A 22,405-nucleotide genomic window follows, 5' to 3' on the forward strand; every position below is an offset into this window, starting at 1 on the left:
CTGCACCACAGTTCATCACCAGGGACCTGCCCAGTCTTGCCCCACTTCCAAAAGCCTATGTCCCCTCCCAGAGATGGGGAGTGACACTGCATCTGTGTGGGGTGTGCCAGAAGGTGGGGGCTGGACATGGTGTGGACTAGGCAGCCGACATGCTGGGGCCAGCAGCTGCAGCCGGGATGGCCCCACGGGAATTGACAGTGCGCACCATGGGAAAAACTTGTGGGGGTGCCCAGACCCTGTTCAGATCAATGGGGATTTATCCCAGCTGAGAATCTGGCCCTATCTGCTTATCTAATAGAATTCCTCTCCATATTCATAGATTCCAAAGCCAGAAGGGACCACAGTTATCATCTAGTCTCACCTCCACTATAACACGGGCCATACAACTACCCTGAATTAATTCCTGGTTGAACTAGAGCAGATCTTGAAGAGAAATACCCAGTCTTGATTTAAAAATTTCCAGTGAGGACACCACAGCCCTTGGTAATCTGCTCCAATGTTTAATTACTCTCCCTGTTAAAAATTGTGCCTTATTTCTAGTCTGACTTTATCTAGCTTCAACTTCCAGCTACTGGATCTTGTTAAACCTTTGTCTGATAGACTGAAGAGCCAGGAATTATCAGATTTCTCTTTTCCCTGTAGGTACTTATAGACTGATCAAGTCACCCCTTTACCTTTTCTTCTTTTCAAAGAAACCCTTTGCAGACAGCACCTACATGCACCTTTGTTTGGGGTTATTCCCCTTCTAGCTAGACACAGCTCTGCCATTCTCCAGCTCTGGCTGGGAGAGAAGGGGAATGCCCATGAGGCCTGTGTCCCCTGCCTCCTGCCCTATATCTTAGTGCCTCTGCCAGATTCCAAAGGAAGAAAGTGTGTAAAAGGAGTTGGGGCCTGACCCAAGCAAATTAGTGCCAATTGTAATAGTAGCTTTTGTGATGTCTGATATGGATGAAGGGAGACCGTTTGCTCCACATGTATATGGTGAGAGTTACACTTGGATATGCACACACCACATTCACACTCAAACACCCGCCTACCCACACACCCCACATCTATATGCTACATGTATACACAGGCACACATGCTATATGCACACGTGCTAGATGCACACACATGCCACATGCATCTGTGAACAAAGGCTTTAAAACAATCCACTCAGGATCCATTTTGAAGATTTATTGAAGAAGTGGCCAGGGGAAACATTCAGGGCCAAAGTCTCTGGGGGCTGGATAGTGCTGGTGAGTTATCACCTTATTTTATTGCGTAATGTGAATTCAATGAATGGTGCGGAGCCAGGGAGAAGCTGATTGAAACGAGTTCTCTCTGTGATGAGTGACGGAGCTGGGTTCTAGAACTGCACTCAGGAAATGGATTGAGATCTATCATGTAGGATGGGGTTGAGCTTTACATCTCAGAGGAGCTGCTGCTGGAGCCATCTCTCATAGGAGTTCTTTATGAGGCCCCTTGCTCAATCTCTTCTTTGGGGTCATAAGCCACATTGGTGTAAGGTGGTGGAGAGGCCATTGGTGCAGAAGGAATCCCAAAATTTGCATTGGCAGCATATTGCATGAACATGGCCTGCAAAACAAAAGAGATCAGCCCTCACACCCTCACAACCATCACCTTCCTCACCTCTCCATTCTTGCTCCAGTATCTTCCTCACATTCTTTGTCACCATCACTTCTCTGAGTCCGCCATGCTCATCCCCATCACCTTCCTCAGTCTTCCACTCCCTTTCATCAACACATTTTTCAGCACTACCACCACCATCTTCCTCATCCCTCTAGTTCTTATAACTGGGGCAGGAGCGTCCCTGGTGTAACTCTCCTGCTGTGACTGGAATTACACCAGGGATGAATCTGTGCCATCATCACTGTCAACACCCTACTCGCTATCAGTAGGATTTTCCCTGTGGAGGGGCATGGGTCCACGGTGTCACAGAACATGACCCTGGTCTCTTGATATAGTTGATGACATTTTGGATATGGAAACTAGAAGTTCTCTTGGGTCCTGACTGCAGCAGGTTTGTGTGGGGCACTTAAAAGGTTAATGTGGTAGGTCTCACTATGCCACAGAGCATCCCTCTGTGCTCCTTACTAGGGCTGCTTGAAAATTTCCTGTCAACAAGCTGATTTTCAAAGAAAAAGCAAACCAAATAAACTCCCAAACTCTAAACTTTTATGTTTAACTCAATGAATTGTTTCATGAAAAGTATCCAGTTTCCTGGGAAAAATTAAAATTTTCATCCCAAAAGTGACTGTCCTAAAACTTAAGGCTTTCAATTTGGAGAGGCTGCAGTGTCTCATGGTAGATGTAGTTTGTTTGCCTGATGTCCCCATACTTTGCTACGGATCAGGCTCACTGGCTAGACTACATTTCCCACGATGTAACATGGCCAGGGACTCCCAGGATGCAACAACTCCCCTCACTAAGAGGGGGACAACATTGCGAGTTGTAGTCAGACTAAGGAGCCTGGCTTACAAAGGACAATGGCAACATGAGGCATTCAAACTACAACCCCCATTAGGCACCACAACAGCATTTCTACATTGAAATCTTTTGGGTTTTGTGAAAATATTTTGGTATTTGAATTTCTGCCGAAACAAATATAAAATGTCTGGAAAATTTAGACAAAAACAGATGTTGTTTTTTTTCATAAAAACTTAACACAGTTTTCATCACAGTTTGAGAAAATGTTAGTTTATCAGTGTGTGAGCCTTGCTACTCCCAGGTCAGCCATGGGTTAACCTCATCTCAGCTACACCCTTCACTCTTCAAAGATGCTCAGAGGAGGGCCAGGAGAACTACTGCATGGAAGGCAGCCAGCCAGCCTTTGGGAAAGTCAGAGTCACATCAGCCTCACAGCAGTGAGTTGTATTCCAAACAAGGCGTTTCCTGTTGCCTGGATTCATTTATTTTCCTGTCTGGCTAGAAACATTGTCCCTGGAGGGAATGTCCACAGCTGTAGCTTTTGGGAGGGGAGTTTGCAGCATCATGAGCAGTTTGTGGCATCATGACTCCATGGTTGGCTCTGTGCTAACCCCAACAGCTGCTCTAAAACAAAGACTGGTAATGACTCCAAAGGAGTTGTCCACCTGTCAGGTACTGTTGAAGAACAAGGGACTCCGTCCATGCCTCAATACATGCCCTACACCAAGGGAGTAAGAGCTGGCTGTGACAGGTGGGGATTCCATGCCGATGGAATTCTCTGCTGGAGAGACCCAGTGACTTTCAGTGGCACAAAAGGATGGGATTGCAGTTCAGGTTCTGTCCCAGTTACAGTTTTCTGTCGTTCCCCCTTCACCCCCCTGCTACCTGGCGCGGGGAGATGAAATGCAGCCCCACAGAAATTAAAACACTGACAATGAAGGTCAATGTGGTGGCAGTGAAAACTGGGATTACTCCCCCCTCCCTTAAAAAATGATTCAGTAACTTGGATCGTGGTGCCAGCAGCCTGGTTAGGAATCAGGATAAAAAGGGCCAGAAAATAGGGTTATTTCCTCTGCCAAAAATGTCAACAAAAATCTATCAACCACCAAAATATTTTGATTCAACATGGAACCACAGTGCCTCATGGGAGTTGTAGTTTGGGTGCCTTATACTTTCATTGTCCTGTATGAGCTGTGGTCACTGGCAGGACTATATCTCCCATGATTTATCACTTTCCCCTTGTTGGTGAGGGGAGGGGATGTGTCACAAAGGTCCCTGCCCATAGTGCATCATGGGAGATATAAATGCTGCAAGACACGGCCCATAATGGAAAATGAACTACAACTGCCACTGGGCACCAGAGTTCCACTTTGAGTCTAAATAGTTTGGTTTTCAGTAGGGATGTCAATTAATAGTAGTTAACTCATGTGATTAACTCAAAAAAATTAATCACAATTAAAAAAACTGATCCTGATTAATTGTGGTTTTAATCGCAATTTTAAACAATAATAGAATACCAATTGAAATGTATTAAATATTTATGGATATTTTTCTACATTTTCAAATATATCTATTTCAATTATAACACAGAATACAAAGTGTACAGTGCTCATTTTATATTATTATTTTTATTACAAATATTTGTACTGTAAAAATGATAAAAGAAATAGTATTTTTCAGTTCACCTCATATAAGGATGTAGTGCAATCTCTATTGTGAAAGTGAAAAATTACAAGTATAGATTTTTTTTTGCTACGTAACTGCACTCAAAAACAAAACAATGTAAAACTTTAGAGCCTACAAGTCCACTCAGTCCTCCTTCTTGTTCAGCCAAATTCTAAGACAAACAAGTTTGTTTACATTTATGGGAGATAATGCTACCTGCTTCTTATTTACAATGTCACCTGAAAGTGAGAACAGGCATTCGCATGGCATTGTTGTAGCTGGTGTCGGAAGATATTTACGTGCCAGATGTGCTAAACATTCATAACCCCCTTCATGATTCGGCCACCATTCCAGAGGACATGCTTCCATGCTGATAAGGCTCGTTAAAAAAAAGAATGCATTAATTAAATTTGTGACTGAACTCCTTGGGGGAGAATTGTATGTCTCCTGCTCTGTGTTTTACCTGCATTCTGCCATATATTTCATGTTATAGCAGTCTTGGATGATGACCCAGCACGTTGTTCATTTTCAAAACACTTTTACTGCAGATTTGACAAAACACAAAGAAGGATCTGAAGTGCCTTCCAAAATCTGAGAAGGATGAGGTGTGGAGCATGCTTTCAGAAGTCTTAAAAGAGCAACACTCCAATGCAGAAACTACAGAACCCAAACAACCAAAAAAGAAAATCAACCTTCTGCTGGTGGCATCTGACTCAGATGATGAAAATGAACATGCGTCAGTGTGCACGGCTTTGGATGATTATCAAGTAGAACCTGTTCTCAGCAGGGATGCATGTCCTATGCAATGGTGGTCAAAGCGTGAAGGGACATATGAATCTTTAGTGCATCTGGCATGTAAATATCCTACATCAGAACATAAGAACGGCCGTACTGGGTCAGACCAAAGGTCCATCTAGCCCAGTATCCCCTCTACTGACAGTGGCCAATGCCAGGTGCCCCAGAGGGAGTTAACCTAACAGGTAATGATTAAGTGATTTCTCTCCTGCCATCCATCTTCACCTTCTGACAAACAGAGTCTAGGGACACCATTTCTTACCCATCGTGGCTAATAGCCATTAATGGATTTAACCTCCATGAATTTATCCAGTTCTCTTTTAAACGCTGTTATAGTCCTAGCCTTCACAACCTCTTCAGGTAAGGAGTTCCACAAGTTGACTGTGCGCTGAGTGAAGAACTTCCTTCTATTTGTTTTAAACCTGCTGCCTATTAATTTCATTTGGTGACCCCTAGTTCTTGTATTATGGGAATAAGTAAATAACTTTTCCTTATCTACTTTCTCCACCTCACTCATAATTTTATATACCTCTATCATATCCCTCCTTAGTCTCCTCTTTTCCAAGCTGAAAAGTCCTAGCCTCTTTAATTTCTCCTCATATGGGACCCTCTCCAAACCCCTAATCATTTTAGTTGCCCTTCTCTGAATCTTTTCTAGTGTCAGTATATCTTTTTTGAAATGAGAAGACCACATCTGTACGCAGTGGGCGTACCATCGATTTATATAAGGGCAATAATATATTCTCCGTCTTATTCTCTATCCCCTTTTTAAATGATTCCTAACATCCTGTTTGCTTTTTTGACCGCCTCTGCACACTGCGTGTACATCTTCAGAGAACTATCCACGATGACTCCAAGATCTTTTTCCTGATTTGTTGTAGTTAAATTAGCCCCCATCAGGGCCGGCTCCAGGGTTTTGGCCGCCCCAAGCAGCCAAACAAGCAAACAAAAAACAAACAAACAAACAAAAAAGCCACGATCGCGATCTGCGGCAGCAATTCGGCGGGAGATCCTTCGCTCCGAGCAGGAGTGAGGGACCGTCCGCCGAATTACCGCCGAATACCTGGACGTGCCACCCCTCTCCAAAGTGGCCGCCCCAAGCACCTGCTTGGTAAGCTGGTGCCTGGAGCCGGCCCTGGCCCCCATCATATTGTATGCATCAGTTGGAGTTATTTTTTCCAATGTGCATTACTTTACATTTATCCACATTAAATTTCATTTGTCATTTTGTTGCCCAATCTTGTGACGCCAGCTACAATCGTGCCATATGAACACCTGTTCTCACTTTCAGGTGACATTGTAAACAAGAAATGGGCAGCATTATCACTCGCAAATGTACACAAACTTGTTTGTCCGAGCGATTGGCTGAACAAGAAGTAGGACTGAGTGGACTTGTAGGCTCTAAAGTTTGACATTGTTTTATTTTTGAGTGCAGTTATTTTGTATGTACATCATTCTACATTTGTAAATTCAACTTTCATGATAAAAAGATTTCACTACAGTACTAGCATTAAGTGAATTGAAATACAATTTCTTATTTCTTTTTTACAGTGCAAATATTTGTAATAAAAATAAATATAAAGTGAGCACTGTAAACTTTGTATTCTCTGTTGTAACTGAAATCAATATATTTGAAAATGTGGAAAACATAAAAAAAATTAAATAAATGGTATTCTGTTATTGTTCAACAATGCGATTAATTGCCATTAATTTTTTTAATCACCATTAATTTTTTAATCATTTGACTGCCCTAGTTTTCAAGTGATCAGTGTTTTGGCAAAATAGCAATATTTTCTGGAGAAAACAGGTGTTTTCTGCTAAAATTCTCATGTAGTCAAAACCCCTATTTCCCATCCAAAAAATGATTTGACAAAATTTTCAACCAGGACTAAATCAGGGCTTGTCATTTCCTCCCTCACTGCCTCCCTCATACACATTCAGGCCCTTCCCCAGGGACACTCATTCTATCTGATTTAGTTGGGGATTGGTCCTGCTTTGAGCAGGGGGTTGGACTAGATGACCTCCTGAGGTCCCTTCCAACCTTGATATTCTATCATTCTATGATCAGAAAGGGCCCTTCATTCAGGCAAACATCTTTCCTTCCTTTCACCACATGCTCTGACTCACATCCCGTTTGAGAGCTGAAAGACTCACGGTGTTGGGGGTATAGCAGATGGCTTGGCACGCAAAGTATGAGATTGAGACAGCGATGGAGAACTCCACGATGGTCATCAAGAACAGCATGACCATGATCCCCTTTGCAGCACCCTGGGGAGCACAAAACCACAGATGATGCTAATTACTCTTGACTGCTAGAGGTAACACACTGCACAGGGCTGCCGTGAGGGAACGCACTGGGGAATCCAATTCTGGGAATAAAGAAATGCAGTCCTGGTTCTTCTCTCTTCCCAGGCACACAGAATTCTCCTCCTCATTCAAACTACTCAGCAGCCCCGGTAATTGTGATGCTTGGAACCCCACCACCGTCAGCAGATCATAGGATTCTGTTTTCTCCTGGGTCTGCAGGGAGCTCCGCCCCTGAGATGCAGCCATTTGTCAAGATGGAGGATCATAGAGCCTGGATCCATGGGAGGCCATGTGGTCTAGCGGATCAAATATTGGACTACAAATCAGAAGAGCTGGATTTGGTTCCAAGCTCTGCCACTAGCTTGCCTGTGACTTTGGACAAATAGCTTCACTCCCCTGTGCCTCAGTGTCCCCATCTGTGCAAAGTGGGATTAAATAAAATAAAACAGACATTGGAGTCCAACTCTATGCCTGCTGAAATCAATAGGAGTTATTATTAATTTGTATGTTGATAGCAGCTGGAAACTCCAGTCATGGACCAGGTCCCTATTATGCTAGGTGTTGTACAAAACAGAAGAAAAATGGTCCCTGCCTGATATTTGACATTGACAGGAGTTTTGACACTGGCTTTATCAAGCAGAACCAAATCAGAAAGTCTGGAGCTGAACGCATGGATAGTTTCTACCCTGAGATCAAAGGCCTGGGACAATTCCAGGCACCTGGTATTTTAAATACACCTGTTAGGGATGCTCCAGGTAGACTTAACCTGCTTCTGTGGAGGGGGATGGACTGGATGACCTCTTGAGGTCCCTTCCAGCCTTACATTTCTATGATTCTAAGGCAGAGTCTGGCCATTTACCAACCAAAGATATACCTCATAGTCGTGGCTGTAATCTGACGCATTAATAATCAGCTCCGTTAGGAAGAGAATGATCCCAATGCCTGAGAAGATGGCACTAGTGATGTTCATTCCCAGGCTGCCTCTCACCTGAAAGAGATGTGCAAAGGGTCAGGTTGTGTGTTGGCAGAGAACAGGTTTGGTTAAAATAAGAACTAGCCCCCCTATGTGTTCTAGGAATGCTTCCACATTTTGGGCAGAACTTAATTGCAGAGTTACTTTTTTTTCTATCAGATAAAATTGTGCTACAAGTTAAAAATGTAATTTTCAACCTAATGGATGTTAGCTGGAAGCTGAATAAATCTGAAAAATTTTGGCTAAGCAGAGCACTAGTAATTGCTCAAAGACCAGTACTACAAGCATGAAAGTCCAAAAAGTGTAATTGACGACTGGAGCATAGCTATTATAAGCATGGCCACCATGGAAAGACATACCCAAGAAAAATTCTCAGAGATATGGGATGCTCTCCTGGAAGTGTCTGAATGATCCTGTTAAACTTATGGGCTCCCTTACTTCCCCCTTCTCTTTACCCATTTCATTCCCTCCCCATCTCTATCTCCCTCCTCCTGAATTTTGCTTTTATTCTTTAGGTTAATTTAATAATTTTGCTTTAACTAATTGAATTTTGATAAACAAATGTTGTTTGTTTGTAAATTGTAGAATACAAATAATTGATTTATATTTTAACCATTCATATTATATATATACATATACATAATAATAATATGCTTCAAGTACAGCTAAGATTAGGTAGCAACTGGTTAATATATTATGAGCAGTTTATGTATCGGTTTTTTATTCTGTATATATATTTTGAAAAATTGTAATAAAAATGTAATAGAAAAAAGATATAAGAACTAGCCCTGAACCTTTACACTCAACGCAAACCCTGCACTTCTTTGGGAAAGTTAGATAAGCCTGGCTGATAATGGCTAGAGGTTCCAATCAAGTCCCTGCCCCAAAAAGTTTATGATCTAAACACACAAGAGGGATAGTGAAACAGAGAGAGGTGAAGGGAGTTTCCGAAGGTTACCGGAAAAGTGAGGAATCTACTCAGCTCTACTGCTTCTCAGTTCAGCACCACTAGCCTATGCTTTGAGCTTGCCACAACTCCGTACTTCAGATAGGACTGAGAATGGGAAGATGCCATGATAACAGCTTGGCCTTTCTCCAAGGGGATTTTTTCTTCAGTCCCCCTCCTCCCCCAAAAAAAGCCCAACTCCCGCCCTGGAAATACGAGAACATTCATGACCAAAACCCCTGATTTTTCTTGGGGAAATTGTAACTGGATTTGGGGCCTTTCACTTCCATGTGACCAGCTCCAACCCAGACTAGTGACAAAGAATTGCTCCCATCTGACATTTCACAGATTACGTGAAGGTAGCTGGACGTCTCAGTCCAGTTCCTATTTGGACAAGAATCTACAAGAATTTGGACAGCGTCCTCCACTCTGAAGTAACTGACCCCCTTTTTGGCTGTAGAAGAGAGGCCAAGAACTGACTGGGTTGGAAAGCTGATTTGGACGCTCACCTTTGGAGTTGGTCCCAGCAGGCCTAGGGTGAGGCGCACTGGTGAGGTGGTTTGGGACTAATGTTGCACTGTCCATAAGCAAGCCATGCTAGGACAGAGTGGAGTTCTTGTCTGCCTCTAGTAGCTGAGCCACATGGAAGGTTTATAAGGCTGCTGCTGCAGTCATTTAAGTCTCCCCATCTGCTAGCTCAAGTAGTAGAGACTTTTCCTTCTAGTGTTGAAGGTTTCCAAGTTCTAAGCCATGTGGCTGGTTTAACAGTCACTTACACATGCTGTGTATGTTCCAGGGTAAATAGTGAGCTGGATTTTTCTGTCATAGGACCTCTTATAAACACTAAATTCACTTAAAAATGCAATTTCATTGTTTATGTAATTTTGGGAGTTCAAAAGAACTGCCTGAATTTTAGGGCTTCATATAAGCCAAGCTGTCATATACATACAGATAAGGGTAGCATAAAATCCCTCCTGGGTAGCTGTACTGAATCTTTATGTGTAAGGAGTTAAGAAGCTCAAATAACCTGGTTGGCACCTGACCAAAAGGACCAATAAGAAAAGAAGATACTTTTAAATCTGGGGTAAGGGGAGGCTTTGTTTGTGCTCTCTTTGTTTGTTCCCTCTCTGGACGGAGAGAGAGACCAGGCAGGTAAAACAACTCTTGAAAACATACCTGAAATGATCCATCAAAGATTACAAAAATTGTAAGTAAGGGCAAGGAAATGCGTTAGATTATCTTTTGTTTTAGCTTGTGAATTTTCCCTATACTAAGAGGTAATTTCATTCCTGTTTTGTAATTGGGAAGCAGAGTGAGAGGGGAATCCTCTGTGTTTTAAATCTTTTTACTTACCCTGTAAAGTTACCTTCCATCCTGATTTTGCAGATGTGTGATTCTCTTACTTTTTTTATTAATAAAATTATTCTTTTAAGAACCGGATTGATTTTCAGTGTCCTAAAAACCAAGGGGTTTGGTCTGTGCTCACATTATAACCAATTGGTTAGTATTTTATTCTCAAGACTTCCCAGGAAAGAGGGTGAAGGGGATTGGGGGAATATTTTGGGGAATAGGGACTCCAAGTGACCCTTTTCCTGAATTTTTGTGTAAATCACTTGGTGGTGGCAGCAATACCGTCCAAGGACAAGGAAAGGATTTGTGCCTTGGGGAAGTTTTTAACCTAAGCTGGTAGAAATAAGCTTAGGGGGTCTTTCATGCGGGTCCCCACATCTGTACCCCAGAGTTCAGAGTGGGGAGGGAACCCTGACACAAGCCTTGACACTTTGGAAGTTCACTTATCAGGACCACAGCAATAAACCATAGCAGTTGGCTATTGCAGTCCTTAGTTACCTGCGAAGCCTACCAATAGGTAGCTAATATATTTCCGGGAGTGTCTCATTGTTATCAGAATATGGCTCATGGGGTGAATTATACAATGTGTCTTTCCACTTAGAAAAGACAGTGCCTACTATGCAGAGAAAAGAAAATAGCAGGTAAAAGGTAAGAGGCAGAGCTGGATGAAATTTTCAAAATTTCATTGACGTGAATTTTTTTGGAGTGGGGGGAAATGGTGAAAAAATTTCTGCAACATTTTTCATTTATTCCCCTATTTTTTGATCTGCCTGTAGGTCTCAATTCAGGAAAGCACTTAAACACGTGCTTAATTTTTAGCACATCCTAAAGTCTCACAGATACTCAGTGCTTTGCTCCATAGGGGCCTCGCTGGAAGTCCGCTTTTCTTCACTATTTTGAATATATTTCTGGCTACTTTAATTCTTCTAAATTCCCCCCTTTTTTGCAGACTCCCTGGGCCCTTTGTCTTTCTGTTGTTCCCTGGTAGCCTGGCTGCCTTTTCAGCAGCAGTTTGCAGCTCTACTTTCTATTGGACTCCTTTCTATTGGGCTCTTAATCGAGGTTTATTAGTCAATAGAAAAATGGAAGATAGTTGTTGGAACACAAGCTGCTGCTAAACATACCGAGGCAGACAGCAGGGAGCAGTTTAAAATATCTCCTTTTCTCCTTCAGCTCCCTATTTGTCTCTTCTGTCTTCCTCTCCAACATGTGTTCCAGCACAAGTTGGTCAAATATACGATATTACCTCCCCCACCTTCTCCCTCTCCAATATTCCTTCTCCATGTTCTTGATGAACAAGCTCTCTGCTCTCTCATCAGCAGCTCTCTTCCTGGATAACGCCCTGGGCAAAGCAGAGCTAAACTCTGAGTGTCCCCCACGTTAGGGAAGGGGAGGACATAATATCTAGAAACTCACCAGACAGGTGTTGCGATGATTCTCAGCTGCAACCGAGAGGGATCCAGAAATGACGAACTGCCCAGGAAAGAGAAAACCATCATTCACACTTCACACTTACAATAATGATCACTCCTCCGAGACAGGCTCTATGTGATGGAAGCAAAGGGAAAGAATGACACACTTCCCTCAGCAGGGGCATTCATAATAATTATACCAAGTGTTGGAGAGTAGTTTCCATCTAATAATGCTACCATCCAGGTTCATCTAAATCCAGTTAAGGTGGCACCTGTATCATAATCCCCAGATTCTCCTCCTCTTCTTTCCTCCTTCCGAGTTCTTGCTCCTTTTTGACAACTGAACTTGCTCTTCTCCCCATAAAGAGAGCAATGACTGGATGATCCTGAGAAGAGCTCAGGAAGTCACCAGATTGTATAGTACTTCGATTGCCATGGTATCTGAGCATCTCCACATCTCAAGCCTCACCTGAAGTATCCCCTGCTGTTCCAGTGCTGTCCTCCCCAGACTCCCAGCTTTGCTAACATGTCTTAATCCAGACCTACAGTGCACCCTGCTGTCACCTCCACACTCTGTTTTCTGTGGCGGATCAGTCACCATTTTCACTTGACAGTTGAACATTTCCTGGTTTGGAACCTGTCAGGAGATTTGTCCTTTTTGCTGATCCACCAAGGTTTTTTCCCTCCCTCCATTCAAGGCAGACAAACCCTAACAAGGCCTTGTTCAGCCAGGGGACTCAGTAAGGGATGGGGACCTAAGCCTTGACCTCAGCCTAGTAAGATAGAGGGGCTCAGTCAGTGACCTCACAAAGGCCTGGGCCTTGACATCAGCCAAGTAGGCAGAGGTGCTGAGCCAATGACTTTACGGACGCCTGAGCGCCAACATCAGCCCAGCAGAGAGGCTAAGGCAGGGACTTCACAGCAGCTTGACCCTTAACACCAGCCCAACAAGACAGTTTTGGTGAACAGGGTGAGCAGATTGTCAAAATGAGAAGCCAGGACACCCGACATGTAGAACAGGCAAGGTGGGGTAGCAGGGATTGTGAGAGTGGCACTCAGGGCTGGTAGTTGGTAGAAGGCACCTGTCTTTCAAGCGTGTGTGGGAGGGTTTTATTGGGGGACTAAGGTGGCACATGGGGAAGGATTTTTGAAGCCTGGCCCGGGGCACTGCTTGCTGCAGGACAGGCTGAGCAATGGCAGGAAATGGGTCAGCACATTAGATGGGCCAATGATCTACCAAGTGACAGCAGGAAGTGTGACAGCAGACTAAGTGCCAGTTTCAATGGACTAACATTCTACTATATCCCAGTCGAATGACATCTGCTGCAGGTTCCTGAGCTGACCACATGCTGCCTCTTTGCCTTTGTGGGTTTCTTTTGTAAAGAGATACTAGGTATTTGTTACTTATCGATGACCATAGCTACAGTCTGCATTGTCTCTTGATACACAGAAGTAAATGGGGAAGAATCTTGAGATTTGGATTCTATACTGAGTGCTGCCACAATTCAACTGTATTACATTGGGTGACTCTGTTAGCCCCTTGGTGCCTCAGGTTCCCCATCTGTAAAATGGGGAAAATAATATCTAACTCACTAGTGTTTTATTGGGTTTAGTTCACGCATGTTTAGAAAGTGTATTAAGATCCTGGAAGCGTCCGTCTTGCCCTCTGTTTATCTTATGTGTATCACTATATCCTCATATATTGGTACAACATTAATCATAGACAATGATTATATATCCATGTGACCATGCCATCATTTCATAGATGCTTCTGTTTATTCTACTCACAAAAAGTCCTCCCCAGAACGGGTACCCTCCAATAACGGAGATGGAAACGTAAAAGTGGTATACGACGAAAACTGCAGACACACCCCCAAAGCCAATGTGCATCAGCCCAATCAGGATCTGGATGGCCTGTGGGAAGAGAATGGGGCAGTAAAAGGAGCCAATTCCTTGCCATCTTGTGAAGGAGTGTCCTGAGCAGAGCTGATCGGAAATTGGAATTTCCATCCTGTGGGAAATTCTGGTCTTTTGACAGCTGTTTAAATCCAAAATCTGAAACATTTCAGTTTGGAAATGTTGAAACATTTAGTTTCAGTTTGTCAAACTGACTTAAAATATTTCATTTAGGCTTAGTTAACACTGGATTGAGTCTACCTGAGTCAGTGCATTGCGTTAGGGGAATTATAGTTGGGGTGTCTTGGGCCCCCATTCTCTTCTATGGGCTAGACTTCCTAGCTGGACTACATTTACATTTGTGGAATCATTGGTCTCCCATGAGATACCATAGTGGTTCAGTAAAAGAGAAGACCGCAGTGTAGTTTGGAACAGGGAACCAGTCCTATAAGGAGGAATGAGGCCACCATCTGAACTACAACTTGAGGCTTTGTAGCAGCTCAGGTGGATGCAGTTTAAATGTCAAACTGACCTGAGGGGAAACATTTCAGTTCAGTTTGACAAACTGAAGTACTTTGATTTGGGAAGTCCCAACCCAAAACAAAATATTTTGTTTTTTATTTTCTCAATGGAAAATTTTGATTTTATGGAAACTACATTTCTCACTGAAAAAAAATGTGGTTCCCCTAATGACCCCCTCAACAGTGACAGGAATCACCAACAAAGAATGAAGCAGAGAATCAAATCTGTGTAAGCTTTGAAGGCTTTTCTCTCTCACCAACAGAAGTTGGTCCAATAAATAAAAGATATTACCTTACCTACCTTGTCTCTCTAATATCCTGAAACCAACACAGCTACAATACTGAATATAATAATGGAAGATATCAAATTTGCTGTCTGAAGTGGAAACTCCACAACATGAAGAAAAAGGAAACAAAACTTAAGAGTGACATCTACTTCCTGAGCAAATTCAAGACAGAAAATATCATCCACAGATGTCTCACCATCATAATCTTCTGGCCACTACATATAATTCCAAACATGCTGAACAGCTCTTCAGATGAACTTCAGAAAAACTAAGGAACCATTTATTGCACCTCATATATTGCAGAAGGGAGCATCTCAAACAAGAAATCATCACATGCTCCCATACTGGAAGAAGGAAAAAAAAAACCCACCAGGGAAGTTACCTGGAAATCATGCAAAAAATCCAAAACAACTGTTAAAGAAATCTGACAACAGGCATCCAAACTAAAAAAAAAAATGTGGAACCAGCTACAACTACTCCACAACCCACAGAATACCACCTCCAGGAGAAACCAATGCACCAGTACTCACAATACTGACAATACACAATAGATGAACATCATCATTTTATCAAGACTATCCCTAACTGCAGCTGAATTATCTATACTCTGTAAGGGACTGAACTTCTTCCCCACCACAGAACCTGATACCATACTAACATGTAGAGAACTAGAAGAATTATTCTGCAGACTTCACCTCAAAGAATTATTTCACAATGACAACACCACTCATAATTACTACATCCCCATTGACGATCAAAAAAAAAAAAAGAATCATCTGACTGGACACCACAGAACAGACAAAACTACGCTCTTGTTGATTACATTGATTGCTTCAAAAAAGAATTGACTATGAAATCCTTAACAGCCCTCACATCCACCACAATCCCTCTACTGTCAGGAGGACAACCATAAAGTCCCAGAAATCTATTCAGAGAGTGATCCCACCAAAAAACAAAGGGGTTGCCATTGTAATCTTCAACTATGATGACTACGTTAATGAGGCCAACTGACAACTCTCTGACACCACCTGCTATGAAGGGGGAGGGATAGTTCAGTGGTTTAAGCATTGGTCTGCTAAACCCAGGTTAGGGAGCTCAATCCTTGAGGGTGCCATTTAGGGATCTGGGGCAAAAATCTGTCTTGGGATTGGTCCTGCCTTGAGCAGGGGGTTGGACTAGATGACCTCCTGAGGTCCCTTCCAACCCTGATATTCTATGTTTCTATGAACTCAAATAAGACCCCACACCACAATTTACCCAGGAATGTAAGGATATCACCTCATCCTTCACCAAATAGCTCCAAGAGAATCTCTACAAACTCATCTCCCACGTACCCAACCCAGGGAACTTCTACCTACTTCCCAAGATACACAAACAATAGAACCCAAGCAGACATATCATATCTGGCCACAGCACTCTTACTGAAGAAATATAGGGACTCATAGAAACCACCCTCAAACCACTCACCATACAAAGGGTCAGCTTCCTCCAGAATACAACCGACTTCCTCCGCAACATCAACAACCTCCTTTAGAACACCACCCTTGCCACTATGGATGACACCTCCCAATACACCAACATCCCTCACAGTGACAGCAAAGCTGCCTGACTCAAATATTTACAAGACAATGGACAATCCTCAGATACCTACTAGAAGCACATTGCCAAACTCATCCATTTAATCCACACCCACATTATTTTTACATTCAACAACCAACACTTTGTCCAAACCATAGCAACATCCATGGGGATTAGGATGACTCCTCAATATGGTAAACTTTTCATGGGCCATCTTGAAGAAGAATTTCTGGACAAATGCACCATGAAACCAATGATATATCTGAGATACATTGATGATATTTTCATCCTCTGGACAAACGACTTAAACTCCCTCATAGATTTCCACCACAACTTCAACAACCTTCATCTGTCTGTTAAACTCTCTCCCACACCAGCATCAATTTCCTGGACACTGTGATCAGCTTCAACACTGGAACCCTACAGACAAATATATACAATAAACTCATGGATCACTACCTACTCCTCTGGACAAATTCCCTGATGGGAGACAAAACTCCACTGAAAGGAATGGGACTGGGATTATATACTCCAGCAGAGATTTTGGACCATATCTTTGAGCCAGAGGCGCCCAAATGTTGCAACAAGATAATTCAAACAGGACCCTTCTCAGGACTCTGGTGATCTTAACTAAAAAGGTTAAGTGTTCATTTGGTCACAATTTATAAGCACCTCTTTGGGGAAATAAAATTTAGTAACAGGCTTTTCAATCTAGCAGACAAAGGTCTAGCAAATCCAATCGCTGGAAGTTGAAGCTAGATAAATTTGGACTGGAAATAAGGTGAAAATGTTTAACACTGAAGGTAACTAACCATTGGAGCAACTTACCAAGGGTTGTGGTCGATTCTGCATCACTAGCAATTTTTAAATAAAGACTGGATGCTTTTCTAAAAGATATGCTTGAATTCAAACAGGAATTAATTCATAGATGTTCTCTGGCCTAGGTCAGACTAAATGATCCCAGTGGTCCCTACTGGCCTTAAACCCAATAATCTATTAACTCATTTATTTATATATATATAATTGTAAATAAACAACCAATCATGGGCTTATCCATGTAGACTGATGGATAGAAGTTGCAGTTGATTGATTTCACTAGTAGTTCAAGGCTGAATGGAATCAGCTCTGCACTGCAGTAACTAGGAGAGGGACCCTTGGTTTGAAGTGCTCCTTCTCAGATCAGATCCTCGGTTGGTGTGAATTAGCACAATGGAGCTACACCGATTTATAACAGTTGAATAGCCATCCCCTCCTCCCCAGTGTGGGGTTGTTTCATTCCATTAGTTACAGAAACAGCTGGTTTATAATCCTTTCCCCCACTTTTTCTTCTTTGCTTGATTAATCCTCATTTCTCCCTGTTTGGGCAGGTAGGACGATTCACTACCCCTGGAACTCTGGGTCTCAAGCAATAAAGTCTCAAGAAGAGGTCAGACCTATCCTGGGTCCCTGAGGTGCCAAGTCACCTGATGGCACTGGCTTCCTGGCATTCTTCCCATAAAGCTGTTGGTAAAAGTAAACAAGAAAAGGGTGGAGTCTGGAATTTGCTCATGCTCAGTCATTCAGCCATCTGTGTAGGCCCTTCTGCATTGAAATGACTCATTCTCATGGATTGAGAGCAAAGATCACACTTACCCCCAGCGTCTTGGGCTGTGCTTTGAGGAATCTCTCCATCATCCCTACTTTCTTCAGCTGCTCGACCTGCTCAGCGGGACTACTGGGGTACACTGACCCAAGAGGTTGGTTCCCAGGGTTCATGACCCTGAACTGCTGAGGCCCACATTGCACCATCTCAGGAATCTGGGAAATGGCACCAGAGACTCCCTGGCCTTGGTGGATGATGCCAGCGTTGTTTGGGGGCATGAACACAAGCACCCCATTGGCCATGCTTCCTGGTGCTGCCATGATGATGAAGATGCTGCAGAAAAGAGTGATTGGCCCAGATTAAGCCATAGGTAATAACACTGACTCCCCAAATTAGCTGAGTAGGAATCTTAGTTAGCTATTTCTCAACCCCTTTCGAGTTGCTGCCATGATTTTGTCCTTCACATGGAGCTATAATTGGAGCACTAGCAACACCCTAAAGATAAGGGTTGAGATTTCAAAAGCTGACTCAAGGATTCAGCCACACAACTCCCATTAAATTCAACTTTCTTGTTGGCTTTTAAAATCTCAACCAAGGAGGTCTAGTGTCTCCATTCCACCCCTCCTTTTCCAGATGCTTTTAACTTTCTGGATCTTTCACTGGTTGCAATGGAATTTTCCAGAGCTGTGTAATTGATTATCTTAGGGCTGACAGAGGGTAAAATTAACTCGGGTTCTTTGGCACAGAGACTCTGCTTTTGCTCCCATCTAAATTAAGGAAACATTCCCATTAACTTCAAAGGCACGGGATCAGACCCAAAAGCATTTACAAAAGAGCTGGCCAAAATTTTTCCACCAAAACTGTTTTCTGATGGAAAATTGGGTTTTCCATTAAGTGGATATTTGTGTGTGTGGAAAGGATCTTCTTTTCACAGAACTTTTCATCACAAAACTGAAAGCTCTCAACCAGAAATGTTTCAATCCAGCTATGCTGCCGTGGTGCCTCATGAGATTTGTAATTCAGTTGCTACATATCCCCGTTCTCCTCTGCAGGCTGAGCTCCTTAGCTGGACTACATCTCCCATCATGTGCCATGGCCAGGGACTTCCATGATGCTCTGCCTCCATTTCCAAGAGGCATGACCATGATGCGCCACAGGAAATGTTGTCTGACCAGGATTCCAGGCCTACAGAGGAAAAGGGAGGGAATGACGCACAGGAATTCCCACCTTTCATCATTTCCAAATCAAAATATTTTAGTATTCAGATTTCCAGTGAAAATTGAATTTTTCTGTGGAAAAAAATTGAATTTGTTGCCTGGCTTTAGTTAACAAAGCAAAGGCTAGTTAATAACAATCTCTAAAAGAAAGATGGCTGCAGATGCACATATGCCTATGTCCCATTTTGCGAAACATGTATGGGTTCTTCCACATGGCAATGTACAGAACTAATCCTATAGGGGCCAGTCTTCACAATGCTCCCAGCTGCTGCTAGGTTTGGCATTTAAGAGGCTCTAGATATTTTTTAAGTGTTAAAAGCACTGGAAAGCAGATTGTTATCACGATCTGTAAGTGGGAAGATTATTTCTAAGGGTAGAGGGCTCTTTCATTTGGCAGACAAAGGGAAAACAAGATCCAGTGTTGGAAGCATAAATTCAGGCTAGTGTGAGCAGGAATTAAGGGGCTTGATGCAGAAATCCCTGGGGAGAAGTTCTATGGCCTTTGTTACAGAGGAGATCTGACTAGATGACCATAATGATCCCTTCCAGCCTTGAAAGTTCTCAATTTAAATGCTGTTCTAACCTATGTGGGTAGTAAGGAGGAAGGAAAGGCTAAAGGGCCATGGGAATAGTCAGGACGGTCTCTTCCTTCCAGAGATTGTATTCTCGTCAATCTGTCCAATTTCTGTTTCCCTTTTACTGGCCAGACCAGAGTACTTTGTTCCTTTGCTTGGGGATGTTGCTTGGGGATGTTGGGTAGGAAGGTGGGGGTGACACCACTTGTGTCTATGTTTTCAAGAGAGCTGGAGGCACCTACCTTTGGCAGCACCAAATGCTCAACCCAGATCCAGCTGTTATTAGACAGGAGACGTCGCAGACAATATCAACACCAGTCCGACCTCTGAGCCCTGACTCTTTTATTCACTGGCTAGAGCCATGTCATTAGGGTTGCCAGGTGTCCGTTTTTTGACCTGAATGTCCAGTCAAGAAAGGACTCTGGCAGCTCCGGTCAGCTTTGCTGACTGGGCAGTTAAAAGTCCAGTTTATTGGCTCAGGCAGGCTCCCTACTTGGTTCCACTATCCAGGAAGCTGCTGGGATCTCCCTCTGGCTCCTAGGCAGAGGGTTGGCCACAAGGGCGCCGTGCGCTGCCCCTACTCCCAGAGCCAGCTCAGCTGCTCCCATTGGCCAGGAACCGCGACCAATGGGAGCTGAGGGGATGACGCCTGCAGGTGCAGGCAGAGCCATGTGGTCATGCCTCCGCCTAGGAGTTGGAATGCTATGCGGGTAGCTTCCTGGGAGCTGCCTGAGGTAAGCACCATCCGGAGCCTGCACCCCAAGTCCCCTTCCATGCCCCAACCCTCTGCCCCAGCCCTGAGCCCCCTCCAGCACCCCAAACCCTGGCCCCACCCCAGAGCCCACAGCCCCATCCAAAGCCTTCACCCCCCCACACACTCCAACTGCCTGCCCCATCCTGGATCTCCCTCACGCACCCTGAACCCCTCATTTCTGGCCCCACCCCAGAGCCTGCACCTGCAGTTGGAGCCCTCCCCCCTTTGGACCCCAACTCCCCGCCCAGCCTGGTGAAAATGAGTGAGTGAGCGAGGGTGGGGGAGAGCGAGTGACGGAGGGAGAGGGGATGGAGTGAGCGGGGGGCATGGCCTCAGAGAAGGGGTAGAGCAGGGGCGGGGCAAGGATGTTCGGTTTTCTGCAAATAGAAAGTTGGCAACCCTACAAATAGTGGAGAGCAGCTGATGCATGAAAAGATTTGAATCAATGCAAGCAAGTTATGTCGCTGCTCCATCTTTCTGTATGAACATTTCCTAGAGGTCTGGGAAGTGACGCTCACACAGGAGCATGCTGCTTTTAGCCACAAATTTCTCCCCGCTCCTCTCTTCCCCACTTGTCAGGTAATCGGATCTGGTGCTCTCTAAATTCTGACCTCATTTTCCTACAAGAGTCCTGAAAGGATCTCGGCATCCCCAAAGCCGTCTCGCCCGGTATGGCCACCAACCCCCAGTTTTAACGGTCACCCAAGGCAGTGTTTGCTGATGCACTTACTCTGTCACCGCAGCTGCTCTCCTCCGTCCAGCTGTGGGTGACTCCAAGTCTCACCAGGAAATTCTCACGGGCTCTTGCAAAAGGGGTTTTATTAGCGTCAGACTTTGAATCCTGCCCTGACGGTCACACTCAGCTCCTCCCTCCTTCTCTGCCCTGTTTTACTGCAGGACTCCAAAGTCCTGTTCCCTTCCCCCATACCAATCAGGGTCCCTCTCATGCCTTTTCCCTATCCTAATCACCATCCCTTCTGGGTCAGAGCATATGGGGCTCCACATAGGAGCTGACCAACATTCCCCTTTGGCCACCAGGGTCACTACTGAGTAAAACGAGACCCTTCCTTTTCCTGTTTGCCTAGAGGAAACTGCCACAACCAGTTGGACATGTTCAGATCAAAACGTTTGATTGGTTAAAAACTAGGTTTTGGAATAAACAAAAATGTTGCCAGGTAGCACCAGCTTTCCTCAAAATGTGTTGATGGTTCGTTGGAAAGCCGAACACCCAGAAAAAAATTGTCTGAAAACTGAATAATTTTCAGTTTTTCGAAGAAAACTAGGAAATTTTCACTGAAAATTTTGATGGAAACAGCCATTTTAATTGACATTTGCCATGGATAATGCTCTAATAAGAGCATTCAGTACTTATCTAGTGCTTTTCATCTCCAAGGTGTGTGCTCTCTCTCTCTCTTTCTGTAGCATCCTACTTTGCTGCATCTAATCATCTTAAATATTTAGGAACTTCTTATTCAGCATTTACCACTAAGGGAAATTGTGAGGCTCTGTGATCTTAAATGCCAGCAATACACAGACAATACCCATCTCTGGATCTCCTTGATATCAAATAAACACACTCCCATCACCCAGCTGCCTAGTACTTGAGTGATGAAGCAGTGGATGAAATGCCATTAGGTGAGGCTAACCCCAGCCAAGATAGAGCTAATGTTAGTAGAGAAGAGGAAATATTTTGAAACATGGGCTTAATACCATCACATCTCCCTCAGACTCTGTGCTTGTGAGAGGGGAAGTATTGCCTCTTAGAGGTGCCTTGGGGGCGGTGTGTAATTGTCCCAGGTCACTGAGTGGGGGCTCGAGCCGCTTTTGTATTGTATTGGAGAAAAGGAACTCCTAGATACTGAACCCGGCCCTTGTTGCTGCTGGTTCCACCTGGCAGAAGGGTTACATAATAGTAAATTGTTATTGCCAGTTGCTAAAAAAAGTTAGCCTACTAAAGGCTATTATAAGTTACATGCTTTATTTAAAAAAATATAAAATGTTTAATTAAAAAACGTGCTTTAAAGCAGTTTGAGGAAGCTTTCCTCTGGGCAACAATCTGACACCTAAGTTCCCTAGCAGCTAAATGGAAGTGGGGGAACCCCAGAAGCCTGGTTGTT

At 43.7% G+C, this 22,405-nt stretch overlaps 1 protein-coding gene across 1 annotated transcript; it reads right to left on the reverse strand.

Moving 5' to 3' along the window:
- Positions 1 to 1,161: 1,161 nt before the first annotated feature.
- On the reverse strand, positions 1,162 to 21,171 carry LOC117876688 (membrane-spanning 4-domains subfamily A member 15-like). The gene is made up of 7 exons (XM_034768988.1): positions 21,019 to 21,171; positions 17,793 to 18,075; positions 13,667 to 13,792; positions 11,883 to 11,939; positions 8,072 to 8,185; positions 7,045 to 7,158; positions 1,162 to 1,578 (listed from the first exon to the last, which is right to left on the reverse strand). Exons 2-7 carry the CDS (start codon positions 18,060 to 18,062, stop codon positions 1,453 to 1,455), a joined length of 807 nt encoding a protein of 268 aa, XP_034624879.1. The 5' UTR covers positions 18,063 to 18,075; positions 21,019 to 21,171; the 3' UTR covers positions 1,162 to 1,452.
- Positions 21,172 to 22,405: the final 1,234 nt, after the last annotated feature.

This window comes from Trachemys scripta, chromosome 4 (genome assembly GCF_013100865.1).
Source record: "Trachemys scripta elegans isolate TJP31775 chromosome 4, CAS_Tse_1.0, whole genome shotgun sequence".
In the NCBI taxonomy this organism is placed as follows: domain Eukaryota; kingdom Metazoa; phylum Chordata; order Testudines; family Emydidae; genus Trachemys; species Trachemys scripta.